The 15,207-nt window shown below is 38.2% G+C and overlaps 1 protein-coding gene across 10 annotated transcripts in view; it reads left to right on the plus strand.

Moving 5' to 3' along the window:
• Nucleotides 1–15,207, plus strand: part of PRDM2 (PR/SET domain 2) — a 72,154-nt gene that overhangs the window by 45,375 nt on the left and 11,572 nt on the right. For 6 of the 10 annotated variants that reach the window (XM_074560773.1, XM_074560772.1, XM_074560767.1 and 3 more), the window contains 2 exons: nt 2,965–3,075; nt 4,247–8,621. In XM_074560773.1, coding sequence (XP_074416874.1) covers nt 3,057–3,075; nt 4,247–8,621 — 4,394 coding nt within the window. In that variant the 5' untranslated portion in view covers nt 2,965–3,056. Of the gene's footprint in view, nt 1–2,964; nt 3,076–4,246; nt 8,622–9,550; nt 12,217–15,207 lie in introns of those variants that run through there. The other 4 variants (XM_074560776.1, XM_074560768.1, XM_074560770.1 and 1 more) reach the window with 3 other exon arrangements.

The following is a 15,207-nucleotide window of genomic DNA, read 5'->3' on the forward strand; positions in this document are numbered from 1 at the left end:
GGATTCTTTTAACCTTTACAAAGAAAGCCGCAACCTAGAAAATGGAATAAACGAAAGCTGGTAAAAGGAAAACATCAAAAATCAGTTGGTGTCTCTAGTTGATATGTGTCGGAAATTGATCTGACACATCTAAAATTATGTATGTGTGCAAGCAGTTTTGCTCGCTATTCTGAGTAAGGGCAAGTAGGTGCTAGATGAATCTTCTCTTCAAATGCGTTTATGCTTAAAGGCCAAGAACTTGAAACATTTCCAGCTGTATTGGTGAGCAGGTTGCATCGAGAGCAGGTTGCGTCTTTCATTTTTTTTATGGAGTGTGGCAAGAGAACTTGCAAGTGATGATCTTTCCATCAATACCATATGGAAATATGTGATTCAGGTAACTCAAAATTTGATACAAATCCTGCTATTCCAGTGATTTCTCAGATTGCAATTGTATTTGAGGTACTGTAAATTCTATAAATGGGTGACACTTTGGAAAACCTTTGCACGCTTTAGCACTTTTAAGTGATTTTTGTTGTTGCTTTTACATGCTTTACCTCACATTTTAAATAACACAATGTATTTCTAGTCTTGTTCTAAGAAATAATGAGTTGGGTCTTGGTTTGAAGGCTTTTACAGTAACCTGTCACTATGCTGTGAAATTCAGTGCTGCTGTAGAATTAGATGTAGAATCGCCCAGTGACTTCATCTGCAATCATATGCTGCACCATCTAGTAAAATACTGTCTCTAACCGTGGCCAAGTTTGGTGTAGATGAGGGACGTGGGGACCAACCTTTTCCTTCTTGTTTCCAGCCTCACCTGTAGAGGTGAGAGGTGAATCTAGAATTTTTGTCATTTAAGTCAAGATACTGATGTTGGTCTTCAGATGATAAGCAGTCTGCAAAAAAATTGATCTCTCTTGAAGGGTCCTAGCAATTAAATACATTTTGTTACGTCGCTCTTAAGGTTTATTGTGATGCATGTTTGAATCTCTAGGAATGTATTGCAATTTTACTTTGAGGCTTTTTACCTAGAAATGGAAGTGTTTGTTGGTTGTGTTACTGTACGTTTCAGGAGGGATTTCAGGTAGCTTAGCAGGTATTTCTGGAAACTTGTTTGAAATCCTTCATACTCAGATCTTAGTGCTACTGGTTGTAATTACAAACATTAGAGGTGCTGATGCTACAAAATTACGTTCAAGTTGGACATTTGCCTGCCAGGTAAAGACGTGCTTAAACTCCTTACGCCTGTGTAAACACTAAAATATATGCTAAATCTTCAGACAACTTGCAGGTGTTTGGTGTAAAATACAATTGAATATTGTATTGTCAAAGCAACCAGTGTTAGTTCATTATGGCAGATTTAGACACTGGGATTGTTGGAATATTTGAGGATATGATGAGGTAATTGCTAGTTCACTTTAGGAAGGGCGCATGTGTATTTTCCAAAGGTGACAAAAATGCATTCTGAGTGACTATCGTCAGTTTCTCAGACTAAAAACTGTTAAAAATGGGAATAAGAAAATAAAAAAGGATAATTACATACATGAAACTGAAACACACCAGAATTTGGGGAGAGCCTGTGAATTCTGAGCTCCTTGAGAAGAAAGATGGGTAATTATTTAGAATAGAATAGAAAGTTCAAATAAAACCAAGCATTTCCGTTTAAAGGCAACCTGTCTCTGATGTGTCCTATTGGAGGGGGTGCATACTTGGAAATTTTCAGTTTGAATAGAGGAACATTTTTTTAAGAGGCATTTCAGTCTCTTGGCTCAAGATGTGAAAAATATTTTCAAGGGGAAAAAAGGAGGAACTTGTTGACAGGATTGGGAGTTGGAAGAGTGTGCTTCTAAATAAGAAATGGAGTTAGGGCTATGATGTACACTTCTGGCTAGAGGGAAGGATCAGTGGGCTAAAAAGTAGCATTTAATGTGTTAGTGGGAGCAAAAGAGGAATTTGGATTGTTGCTTCTGGACCGCTCTCATTCCTAAGAGGTGGTGTGTAGAAGTGTGACGTTTCAGAGGAGACTGGTGTCTCAACCACAGTGTTGATGTAAAACAAACATCTGAATAGAGAATACGGTCTTCACCATAAATTGAATTGGAAGACCTTAAAAGTTTCATTTTTTTATTACACAGTCCTTATCTTAAAGATTCAGTCTTACAATATATAGAAATTAAGATTAATGGAAAAAAATAGTAGTATAACTTTGTAATGCGTTGGTAAATGAAGTCTTCAGTGTCTTTACACCTTGTGCCACTGATTAGGTCTTTGCATAATGCCATTTTGCCCTAACCCTCATTGTGTTCATCCTGTGTGAGTAATACATGCTTCTTAATTTTGCTAACAGAAAGCATTAGCAAACTTGTTTGTATCAGTGGACGTGATGAAATACCTTCTTGTTTTACTGTTACCCAGTTCCATCTAATGTGATTTTACTGTCTCTGCCTTGTTGGTCAAGATCATGCTGCTTTTAGTCTCCTCATGTTGCTACTTCATTGCTTTTATTACAACTCTTCAACTTGTTATTCAGGATGTTCATACAAGTAGAGAAGCCTCTATGGGTTTCTGCTTCATAAGGTCTTCCGATTAACATTAAGGATTAATAGGAATTTCATAATTTCCATATACAGATACAGTAATTTAATAGCCGTATAAAGGGATTGGGTAACTATGATGTGAGCTGGTTAAGTCTGGACAATACATTTCTGTTATAGTCTATTCTTGCTTTGAAAGTAAGTATTTAGGAGTCTTAGATTTTTAGAAACTCATTGTTATCTTTAATTTCTTCTGGGGTCTAGAGCCTCACTGCTTTATCTGAATGCTGTCCTTTTTACTGATCTGTCATTTGTATTCCTCAGGAAAATAGGGTTTTCTATGTAAGTGTGTTATATTCCGAAGCTGGGTGTTTTGATTCTGCCACTCAAATATGAGAAATAAAAGCTGTTGAACAGGAATAATAAATGTTGGGTTTTTTCTCCTCAGGAAAGAAAAAGGCTCAGGAAGCTAAAAACAAGGGAAAGAAGGCAGCGGATACAAAGCAGAAAAAGGCTGATTTGGATTCTACTTCCGCAGATATGAGGGATTCTAAAGAGGGTGAGTTCTCAACTATCTTATTTTTTTCCTTCTAACTGTCTTTTTGAATCAAAGGACACTTTTTGTCATGTTTAGTGTGTCAGCATGTTATGTTAGTGTAGCAAAATGAACATGTTTATATTGTTTGCCCAAAAGCTTTTATTAGTCAGGAACTTGAATATCACAAGTATGTCAATAAACATGCAGCTCTGACAACAGGAAAAACTAATGTACTGTAAAATTTAGACATAAAACCAATCTCTGTAGAACAGAGGGGCAGAGAAAAGTCCTCATTCTAAAATAATGTCTTTGGAGCTTAGTTATACAGTCATCATTTATTGCCGTTTAACAGAAGTCAGTATCAAGGGAAAAAAGCCCACAGTATTAATGCACTGCCTCCCTAAGCATGCTGTTTGTCCTAAAGATGAAGAGGAATTTCTTGCTCTAAACATATAACCGCTTCTGCAACGTTTTGTGTGAATTGGCAGCCAAGTTATTTTCTTCAGCGATGGATATATCCGACAGCAGATAGGTAAAACTAGCCTGCAGAGGTGTGAATTAAGAATCCGTTCACACTAGTAAAATGAGGTGCCTGCAGGCTCTGATTCAGAAGTGTAGGAAATAGCCATTCAGGCAATAGTTAATAAAAAATCCAATACAAAGAACGGAAAGTACTATGCCAGATACAAGGTACACCTTGCTGTCCATTACAGTACACATCCAAATTGTTTTATTGTTAATAACTTGGGGAAAATGGTCAAAATCCAAAATTTGCTTGACGGGCTTCAAATATACTTTATCTACATGTGTTGCAGTACTTTCCTGACACTTGTTTGCTGTAAGAAAAGTCAGCGAAAGCTTTTTGGAGGGTTTTTGAAATGTTCTGAAGTCTACCTTAAAATGTTCTGGTACTCTTCAGACAGTTTCCACTCTCTTGGCCACAACGTTCTATCCAATGATTCTCTGTTAAGTATAGGCAGTTGCCTACATTTTGCTGAAGTTACAGAAAGGAAATTCTGAATAGAGTTTTACTCTCAGTACTGAATCACAAGAGTGAGAATTAATAGTATTGTGTTGGGTCATAAATGCTGGATGTGTTGTGTTAGAGGGAAAAGTGGAAGAGAGGTGTAGTGTACTTTGAAGTGTTTGGTAAAAATGTTTCATTCTTTTCCTTTCATACTTTGTGTATCAGGTCATAAAGAGGAAGATGAAACACCTTCTGTTTCTGCTGTACTGTCCCTGGAACAAACAGCTGTGATTCAGGAAATGGTAAACCAAGATGTACTTCCAAAGCTGATGATCCCCAGTCCTGCCAGTGAGCTACAAATAGTGACTGAAGACAAACAAGGAGAAGCAATAAACTGTGCATCAGATGATTTAGATGATGATGAAGAGGAGGATGATGATGATGAGGAGGATGATGACGACGAGATAGAAGATACCGATATGCCTAAAGAAAATGCTGAAATGCCTTTGATATGTGAAGAAAAGTTAGACTCTATGGAAGAGCAAAAGAGTACGTCAGAAGAATCTCCAGAAAGCTCTCCAAAGAAAAAACTTGTTGTGAAAATTCCAAAAACAAGAGGTGAATCAAATGGCGATGTTCAGGAAACATTCATGTTTCCCTGTCAACATTGTGAGAGGAAGTTTACAACAAAGCAAGGACTTGAACGCCACATGCACATCCATATATCTACTGTTAACCATGCTTTCAAGTGTCGATACTGTGGGAAAGCCTTTGGTACTCAAATTAACAGGCGAAGACATGAGCGACGCCATGAGGCAGGGCCAAAAAGGAAACCATTCTTAACACTAACATCATCGCAACACTTGGATAATGTTGCTGATAACCAAGTAATTGTGGATGATGGTCTTAAAGATGATCTGAATGTTTCCAGTCTTGTGCAAGACTCTGTTGTCTTGGATTCTGAGAAAGTTTCCCAAGAAATGTCAAACTCTGCTTTTGCTGAGGAAAATAAGGAGCCCAAAGAATTGCACCCATGCAAATACTGCAAAAAGGTTTTTGGAACTCACACCAATATGCGGAGGCATCAGCGTAGGGTTCATGAGCGTCATCTTATTCCCAAAGGTGTCAGAAGAAAAGGATTCTTTACTGAAGAGCCATCTCTTCAGACAGAGCAGGCCCCACCAGTCCAGAGTGTATATATAGCAAGTACAGAAATAGAAGAGGAAGGTGAAGTAGATGATGTCTATATTATGGATATTTCCAGCAATATCTCTGAAAATCTAAATTATTATATTGATGGTAAAATCCAGTCCAACAGCAGCACTAGCAATTGTGATGTGATTCAGATGGAGTCCAACTCTGCAGACTTGTATGGACTAAATTGTATCATCAGTCCAGTCACAGTGGAAATCTCCTCAAATTTAAAGGTTACACAAACACATGTGAATGAACCTCCCAAGGAACCCTCGAGCAGTGGGAGCAATGAATCCAAAAAGAGGAGAACTGCCAGCCCTCCTCTTGTACCAAAAATAAAAACTGAAATAGACCCAGAACCTGTAACTCCTACTAGTTCTTTAAATCTCCCTCTTAGCATTTCAACAGAAAGCCTACCTTTTCATAAAGAAAAAGGTGTTTATTTGTCATCAAAATTAAAACAGCTTCTTCAGACGCAGGACAGTAAGAAGATAACTCCACCAAGTGAAATCCCTAAACTAGGACCTTCCGTTACATCATCGCCTATTTTGCCTCCAGTATCCAGTAGATTTAAAAGAAGGACCAGCTCTCCTCCCAGTTCTCCACAGCACAGTCCAGTACTTCGAGATTTTGTCAAATCAGGTGAGGGAAAAACTGTGTGGAATGATAATATTCGGAGCTCAAAAATGCCAAAGTTAGAAAGCCACAGCAACTCACCCGCTTGGAGCTTGACTGGAAGGGAGGAAAAAGAGACTTTGAGCCCTCTTTGCTTTGAAGATTATAAAATATCAAAAGACTGGGCAGCGGCTCCGACTTTCGGCAATGTGTGCAACCAGCAGCCACTGGATTTATCTAGTGGTGTGAAACAACGGTCTGATGTTAAAAATAAGAATCAGGTTCCCTGGGAATCTGTTTTAGATTTAAGTGTGCATAAGAAGCCTTGCAGCGACGCTGAAATTAGGGAATATAAAGAAAATTCCATACAGCCAACCTGCAGTGGTGTTAAAAAGAAGAAACCAACCACTTGCATGTTACAGAAGGTTCTGCTGAATGAGTACAACGGAACGGATGCAGCCACAGACAGCACGCTCGGTGTAACCAAGAGTGCGAGCCCAAGCAAATCCCTGGAGCCGCAGGCAGAACCTGACGTGGATCCCAGTCTATCTGCATCATCTTCTGTTGACACTCAGCCCCTTGGTTCCTCTGTTTCCCCTGTGCCACAGGCATCTGCTGTACCTTCCATGTGCCAGCTGCCTCCTTTGTTAACACCAACCAATCCTCCTTCCCCACCACCCTGCCCGCCTGTCTTAACAGTTGCTACATCACCTCCTCCCCTTCTTCCGACAATGCCGTTATCAATTCCCGATGTCTCTGCCAGTGCCACCAACACTTCTTCTTGCCCGTCGCCACTTTCTAACACTACTACCCAGTCCCCGCTGCCAGTTCTTTCACCTACTGTGTCTCCTTCTCCATCTCCTGTTCCTTCTGTTGAACCTCTTATTTCTGCTGCTTCACCTGGTCCTCCTACACTCTCTTCCTCATCTTCCTCCTCCTCTTCTTCCTCTTTCTCCTCCTCTTCATCTTCATCATCTCCATCTCCACCTCCTCTTTCTGTAGTTTCTTCTGTTGTTTCCTCTGCTGATAATCTTGAAAATACTCTCCCAATAATAAAGCAGGAAGAAGCTGAACATGAACAACAGAAAGCAAGAGAAGATCCTCATACTTCAAGCGAATCAGGAGTAGTGCAGGAAACATTCAATAAAAGCTTTGTGTGCAATGTCTGTGAATCACCTTTTCTTTCTATTAAAGACCTAACGAAGCATTTATCCATTCATGCTGAAGAATGGCCCTTCAAATGTGAATTCTGTGTACAGCTTTTTAGGGATAAAACAGACTTGTCGGAACATCGCTTTCTGCTTCATGGAGTAGGAAATATCTTTGTTTGCTCGGTCTGTAAAAAGGAATTTGCTTTTTTGTGCAATTTGCAACAGCATCAGCGGGATCTCCACCCAGACAAAGAGTGCACACACCATGAGTTTGAAAGTGGGACTTTGAGACCCCAGAATTTTACTGACCCCAATAAGGCAAACGCGGAGCACATGCAGAGCCTGCCAGAAGATTCTTTGGAACCTTCTAAAGAGGAGGAAGATGAAGATCTAAATGATTCCTCCGAAGAGCTTTATACTACTATAAAAATAATGGCTTCTGGGGTAAAATCTAAAGATCCAGATGTTCGTATGGGCCTCAATCAACACTACCCGAGCTTTAAACCGCCTCCATTTCAGTATCACCATCGTAATCCTATGGGTATTGGAGTTACTGCAACAAACTTCACTACCCACAATATTCCACAGACTTTTACTACTGCCATTCGATGCACAAAATGCGGGAAAAGTGTTGATAACATGCCTGAGTTACACAAACACATATTGGCCTGTGCATCTGCCAGTGATAAAAAGAGATACACACCTAAAAAAAATCCAATACCACTGAAACAGACAGTGCAGCCTAAGAACGGCATGGTTGTTATAGCTGGCCCTGGAAAGAATGCCTTCAGACGAATGGGTCAACCTAAAAGACTTAATTTCAATGTTGAGATTAGCAAAATGTCCTCAAACAAACTAAAAATAAGTGCATTGAAAAAGAAAAACCAGCTTGTCCAGAAAGCAATCTTGCAAAAAAAGAAATCTGCCCAGCAGAAGGCGGAATTGAAAAGTAATTCATCCGAGTCAGACCCTCACATCTGCCCCTACTGTAATAGAGAGTTTACTTACATTGGAAGTTTGAATAAACACGCGTCATACAGCTGTCCCAAAAAACCCATCTCTCCCTCCTCTAAAAAGAATTCTTCAAAAAAAAGTGCAAGTTCTTCTTCACCTGCAAGCAGTGAAAAAGGCAGCAGCCAGCGCAGGCGAACAGCAGATGCAGAAATCAAAATGCAAAGCATGCAGCCACACTTGGGCAAGACACGAGCACGAACCTCAGGACCCGCACAGATCCAGCTTCCCTCTGCATCCTTCAAATCAAAACAAAATGTTAAATTTGTACCTCCCATTCGATCTAAAAAGCCAAATTCGTCTTCGTCATTGAGGAACTCTAGTCCTGTAAGAGTGTCCAAAATGTCCCATGTTGATGGGAAAAAAACTAAAGTCGCTAAGAACAGTTCCTCTGTAATCTCAAGCAAAACATCCCGGAAATTGCACGTCAGAATACAAAGGAATAATAAAGCTGGGTTGCCAAGTAAATCTGCTGTGGCAAGTAAGAAAAAGGCAGATAGATTCACTGTAAAATCTAGAGAGAGGATTGGAGGACCTATTACACGAAGCCTACAGCAGGCGGCAAATGCAGAGGCAGCAGAAAACAAAAGAGATGAAAGCAGTGCAAAGCAAGAACTAAAAGATTTCAGGTAAGCATTTAATTTGAAGTTGAAACAACACAGGAATGTGTTGCTTGCTGTTTTGCTGATTTTCTTGGTCTTTTTTGAGTTTCTCATACTTAAATAAAAAAAAAAAGGTTGCATTTCCTAAAACACGGTTAAGTAGCTCAGTCGTGCTGAGGTATGATGTACATACTTGATGCATTTTGTCATGCTGTCATGAAATAATACATGGTTTGTATGGAGAATGTCTTTAATTATAAACTGAATTGAAAAGTCTGGGAAAAAAAATGTCAATACCTGAGTGCAAATAAACTTAACGTCATTAAACTTGATGTTATTGGAAACAATGACCTTGTATTTGGTATCTAACACATATGGTGGCCCGAAATCATTCTAGATTTAGTTTCCTGATGGTTTGCTAAGCCAAAAACCATGACTGCATTTTTTTTACCCACTAAAACAACTTGCATGGTTGGTTTTTAATAACAAGCATTCTCTACATATCATATAAAAAAAAAAACAAAACCCCATGACCAAATACTTCAAAAATGTATGTGCATACTAATTGAGTCAGGTCATTAAATATTTAATATAAGGGAAATAGACGTGTAAGAAAAGTTACATGGACATGTAAATTTGTTAGAAGTGTCATGCTTTTATGTTTCAGTATAAACAAATTTTATAATTAAAGTTCTATTTCTTTTTTGAGAAGAAGTATTTTAATCACAAGAAAGGGTAATGCTTCAATAAATAAATAAAACATTACTCTACGTGCCTGAGTCCCGATTTACGTCTTCATGTAGTCTCTCGAATCAATAGGATATTTTGCAAACTGTTTGTAACTTTTATTAGCGTGTTCCTGCCCTGTTATTCTTGGAAATAGGTATCTGATTTATTGAGTAACTTTCACAAAGCTCACTGGTAATTAAGTGTTCTTTTGGTTTTGCTAATTGCAGTGTGTGGCTGTGATTAACACCAGATTTATGGCTGAAGGTAGTATTTTTTTTTTAATCAAAGTAATTGATAGTGGAGGGGGGGAGGAACTGGCAACCTGCTTTAGAACAGGTGTCCCCAAGAAGAATTTGTCACAAAGTGTCCAAATCCAAACTGTTGGCAGCTTGTGTGTCTTACTGTGAAGACCTCCTAGGTGAAAATTTTCAGGAAATACTTTTGTAAAATAAAGGTTCAATACAACTGAAGTATTTCAAGTGCTAGAGGGGAATTTGATTTAAAATAGTCAATGCCCAAATTAGGATGTGTTGAAGGAAGAAAATGTTACTGGAATTTAGAGACTAAGGGTGTGTTTAAAAAAAAAAAAAAAAATAAAATCCTTTAAGGAACAAGAAATGTCTACCAGGCCTGTTCTCTTGGGACATACACATCTTCATGTTACTCAGTTCTCATCAACTGCTCTCTTAATGTTATGTGTGAAACTGTATTTTACATGATGCCAGAACAGATCAGTAAAATTTGAAGCCAGAATGACACATCTTTCCATCTAAATTAATCATTTGACCTTAAGCAAAATAACCGAGTACTTGGAAATCTGTGCATATGGAAATTGTTTAATAGTATTTGGGGTAAATAACAATTTACCTAGGGGCAGGATTTCCTTGACTGTTTCAAATACTGTTAGCTTATTTTGGCAGCTTGCAGTCATTAATGGTTTAGTGAATAGTTACGTTAGAAGAATTCGACCTTTTTGTTTCTGAAATCATGTTCATAAATCTAGATTCCTCAACTTTTTTTATATCAAACATATAGTATGAAGAATATTTTGCCTTCATACACTAATGTCAGCACAGGCTAATTTCAGTTCTACTCCGTAGGCACTGGTGGGTTGTGGGTTTTTTTCCCTCAGGAAATCGTAATTCTTAGTGTTTTTTTGAAGACTTGCTTTATGTAATATTTGTCTCCAGATTTGTTTTTCACCTTTCAGTTTTTCTGTGTAAGCATACTCCATTCACAAATAGTTTGTTTTGTCATTTATCTTCAGTTTTTGTTTCTTATTTTCTAGGAATCTCCTGTAAAAACAAAACAAACAAACAAAAAATCCCTTAATGACATGGTAGAGCTGTTGCATGCTCAACTTAGGATAAGCACTACGACAATGGATGTGAAATCCACCAAGCTTGCGAAACCAGCTGAAGCTGACTCACAATCATAAAATTGCCTGCAGGCTTCTTGCCAATATTCAGTGTCAGGCATAGATTTTCTCATTTTGTGCCTGACACGCATGCTGGGCTACAGGATGATTCAGATAAGAGAAGGGTACTATTAAAAACAGAAAAAAAAAAAAAAAAAAAAAAACCATGAAACCATCAAAAGAAATGGTGGGATTAATGAAACCAAATCTTTTGCTCTCGTGTTTGCTTCAATCCTGGTTTTGTCCGTACCTTCGTGAATGGCACAGAGACAGTTCAGTTGTGTACTTGGCAAAGCAGGGTCCTTAATCTTGTCAATAATTCAGTGTAGATTCAGGGACAACAAATGTTGCTGCACTCAAAGTATTTTTGTCATGTATTAAGTCTCTTAAAGCTTTTGTCTAAACGAATCCGTAGAGGCAGATTCTAGCACGGCCGACTTTCCTTTTCTTCCCACCTTCTCCTCACCTTCTGAGTCTTTTAGATGTCCAGCATACAATGGGAAACAGCCCGATTCAGATGTTTTATGGATTTTTCCAAACTCCTATTTATACATGCAAATGAAACTTTATATAGCAATGAAATACCGATATCAGTTTCTAAATACCATATATATAACGAATTCAGTGTATCTTTTTATCGATGAGAAGGCTAGACCAGGACTACATACCTGTATATTTTGAAAGTTAAATATATAATTACTCCAAAAGGTCGTACACCTCTATCTAATAACTTAAGACAACAAATTGGTCTGTTGTTCATAACAGCTTTTTATGGAAATACCATTTGTCATGTGTTCATATAGCTTTCAAGGTTAATGACAGAATTGATGGAAAGTGACTAGTTTCTTTATACAGCCACCCCTTTTATTTTTTGTTCTTGACTTAAAAAGTAATCTACCTCTTAAAATTTGTAGTTTAATACCTGTTTGGTGAATTTGTGCCACTTTAACTTTGACTTTCACTATCATTCCCATTTTGTTACATTTCTGTTATGGGGACTTCATGTTGAAATACTGTATAAAGCATTTGTAGCAAGTTTAAAAAAATAAAATATTTAAAATTATTTAAATTGTTTTGGACACTTCAATTGTACTATATGTGATTTACATTTTACATTAATTTCATTTTGTTTTCATTTTGGGTTGTTAATCTTGGAGCATGTTCCTGTATTAAAGTTTGCTGTTAGTTTTATTGTTTCTTCTATTGGAGAGTGATATAAAGACTATTCTAATGCAAACATTAAAAATTACAATTTGACATGCAAGTGGGGTTGTCATTGCTTTTGAACACTGTAGCCTTGCTGAAGATACTGTAAATGCAGGTAAGCAACTGAAGAGGGATTTTTCTCCTCCGTCCTGGAAGTTGCAGATGTATTAAAAGATCTCTGTGGTGTTGCAAGCACTTAATGACCAACTAGATGGAGCTACCATGACACATTTTATATAACTGTAACCAATAAAGCAAACTTTTTAAAAACTTGTTGGAAACTTGCCTTTTGTATGGAAAGCAGATGTACCCTGAAAATTGGAACAATGTACATCTAGAAGGAATTAAGTGTGCTTGCATCCTTTAGTTGCCTACACCCAGTTCACTCAAGCAAATTTATACCAATTTGACACTTCTGAGTTAGTCTTAGATTTATTTTTTTTTAATTGTGGACACAGTTAATAAATTTAAGCTTAGTTAAAATTGCGCACACCATTTCAACTTTTTTCTGCTATTACAGTGTTCTAATTTTTTGTACTTTAAACTTGTGAAGTAGTTTAATTTCCAAAAATCCATGAAAATAGGTTTGGCTCTGAGAATTTTGGAATCGCACAGAATCACAGAAGGGTAGGAGTTGGAAGGGACCTGTATAGAGAGATCATCTAGTCCAGCCCCGAATGTTGTATTCCACGCCCAAGAGACACATTCCGCCTCCTGTAGTGGAGCTGGAAGCATCCATGTCCATATTAGTGCGGCAGTTGGATGAAATAATACAACATCATTAAGACTACCAGTATTACAGTTAGCCCATTTCTGAGCATATTCATTCCTAACCCAGTAGTAAGTTAATATTTTATGTAGTTGTCTATTCAAGTTAATATTTCTGTTTGAATAAGATTCTTTGGCAAGAACTCCCTGTTTCTTTTCTCATGCGGTATGTCATTCCTTGAACATGTTATCCTCTCCATAGCAAAGTTTTCCCTGAATTTTAACTGATAAGGAAAACCTGGTACAATAATGCAGAAGTTTTAACACTGTTCACTGAGTGGTTTTGAGGGCACATCTGCATTATAATAATATACACTGCGGTTTGGTGGTTGCACCCCGATTAAAGAGGTGAATTCTTAGTCTGTCTTACAGCAGCAATTATATCAATTAGGTGGTGGGACAGCCACGGTGAAGTCTGTAGTATTGATAGGGGTTTTACTGTATTTACCTAAGTGAAAACATTTTGGTTTGCATACCCATAGTTGTATTTGGATATTTTACAGGAATTAGGAAATATGAAATAAAGGTAAAAACTCTCCTGCCGTTTTGAAGTTACTGAGGGTGGAATCTAAACTTATCCTTAAATAGTCATTTCGCATCTTTCTTCTGGTACTGAGAGCTGAGGTACCTGTTGGTGTTTGGTCTTACTGCAGTCTTGATGTTTTGATCTTGTAAGGATTTATTAGAGAGATCTAGCCGTGAACTGATCGTAAAGAAACCAGCTCCCTTCCCTCATTCCTTAATATTAGGCAGAAATCCTGTTGCCATTGCCTTTTCTGTTTCTCTGCTGTGGTATTAAATCGGGGTGTGTACCAAGGATGTTGCCACCTTGAGGTGGTTCACACGTGTTCGTACACACCAGTTTTCATGTGAAGTGCTGGATGATTGAGATCTGTATTCCAAAATGAGAGCTCATTACAAAGGAAGAAGTTTCATTCCTAAATAGACTTCTTATCGCACACAGGAAATGTACAACTTTCACAGTTACTATTACATCTCATCTGCATAATTGAATTTCTGTGGCTTTTATAAGTGCCTCTTTGTGATCTGAGTGCAACAATAAAGCTGTAACAATGCCCACAGAGTGCTGACATTTCTTGAAACGCATCCAAATGGGCAATGAAAACAATGAACTTGTCCTGTTTGCAGAGACTGCCTGACGTGCTGGTCAAGATCAGCTCCAGCGTCAGTTTAATAAAAACAGTGATGCTGAAGCGTGGATGGAGGTGGGAGATTCAACACACTGTGTTTGCTTGCTTTTTTTTTTTTTTCTTTTTTCCCCTATTATCCAGTTTGCTAGGGTTAAAAACCTGCTTGTATCGGAGAATGTCGTAAATGCGTTGAAGCGTAGGCGTTAGGAGAGAGCCCAGGTGGTGCAGCCGGGCCCCTGCCCAGGGTGGTTCCTGCCCCTCTGCGTTCGCTGCCTGGAGCTGATCGAGGCTCCTGTATTTCTGGTACTACGATTTGTTGGCATTTTGTATTGTAAGCCTTTTATTTAAAGTGTCCTGGTTCATTTCTTGATTATTTTCTTCAGGGAGATGTCACGGAAAATGAGATCCCGGCAATTTGATCTGTAAATTTTCATTTCAAACGTAGAAATGAATAGTACTCCTTCACTTACTGAGGTTTGTGACTTCGGTTCCAAAATTATGGGCTTTTAGTGGAGTCAAGTTCAGCCAAGAAGCTGAGTTGCAAGTGATAACCTGTGGCAGACAAATAGCTTGTGAATGACCTTAAAAAGAGAACCGGGAGGACCTTACATACTAATTCGAGCTTTTATTTACTGAATGTGTGATCTACGCGAGCCACGTAATATTCTGCTTCCATTCATGATGAAAGTGAGCTACAGGATAGATTCTGAACACCAAGTGCTTGCTGGTTTGGATCTGAGATTTTGTGGTAAGTGAATTACGAAAAAGAGGTAAACTTCCACATCTTCAATGTAATGAAACCGGCAAAGAATTAGAAAGAAACTTGGGACTAGCATGAAATTTCATAGTAGTAGTAACTGAAGATACTTTGATACCAACATAGAGCAAAGCTGATTTTAGGTCACCCCTGTACAGTATTTAAAAATATTAATACTTACAGAATTAATACCATGTCGTGTTTGGTGTTCTTAAGCTGTAGTTGGAGTTTTGAAAAGCACTCAACAGTTGGATGCACAGATCTTACGGAAGTTTAATGGGAGGTTGTAAAGCTTCACCTACACGGCCACAATAATCTGAATTAATTTTTGAAGTTAACCGCTTCATCTAAACGTTGTGGACAGTTATCCAGTATCTAGTGAACTGGGAGCTAAAAGCTGCTCAAAAGAGGTGCTTTAGAAGACGCTTGGGAATAAAGGACAAATTCAAGTGCTCGAGAGATTTCAAAAAAGCCAGTATGCAGACTGAAATAACCCCCCCATAGTTTATTTAGCGTTTACGTATGCTATGTGGTGCGTTTTAATTAGATAGCTGCATACTGTATTTTTTTTGGTAGAACCTGTGT

The sequence above is a fragment of the Larus michahellis genome, chromosome 16, assembly GCF_964199755.1.
Source record: "Larus michahellis chromosome 16, bLarMic1.1, whole genome shotgun sequence".
NCBI classification, from domain to species: domain Eukaryota; kingdom Metazoa; phylum Chordata; class Aves; order Charadriiformes; family Laridae; genus Larus; species Larus michahellis.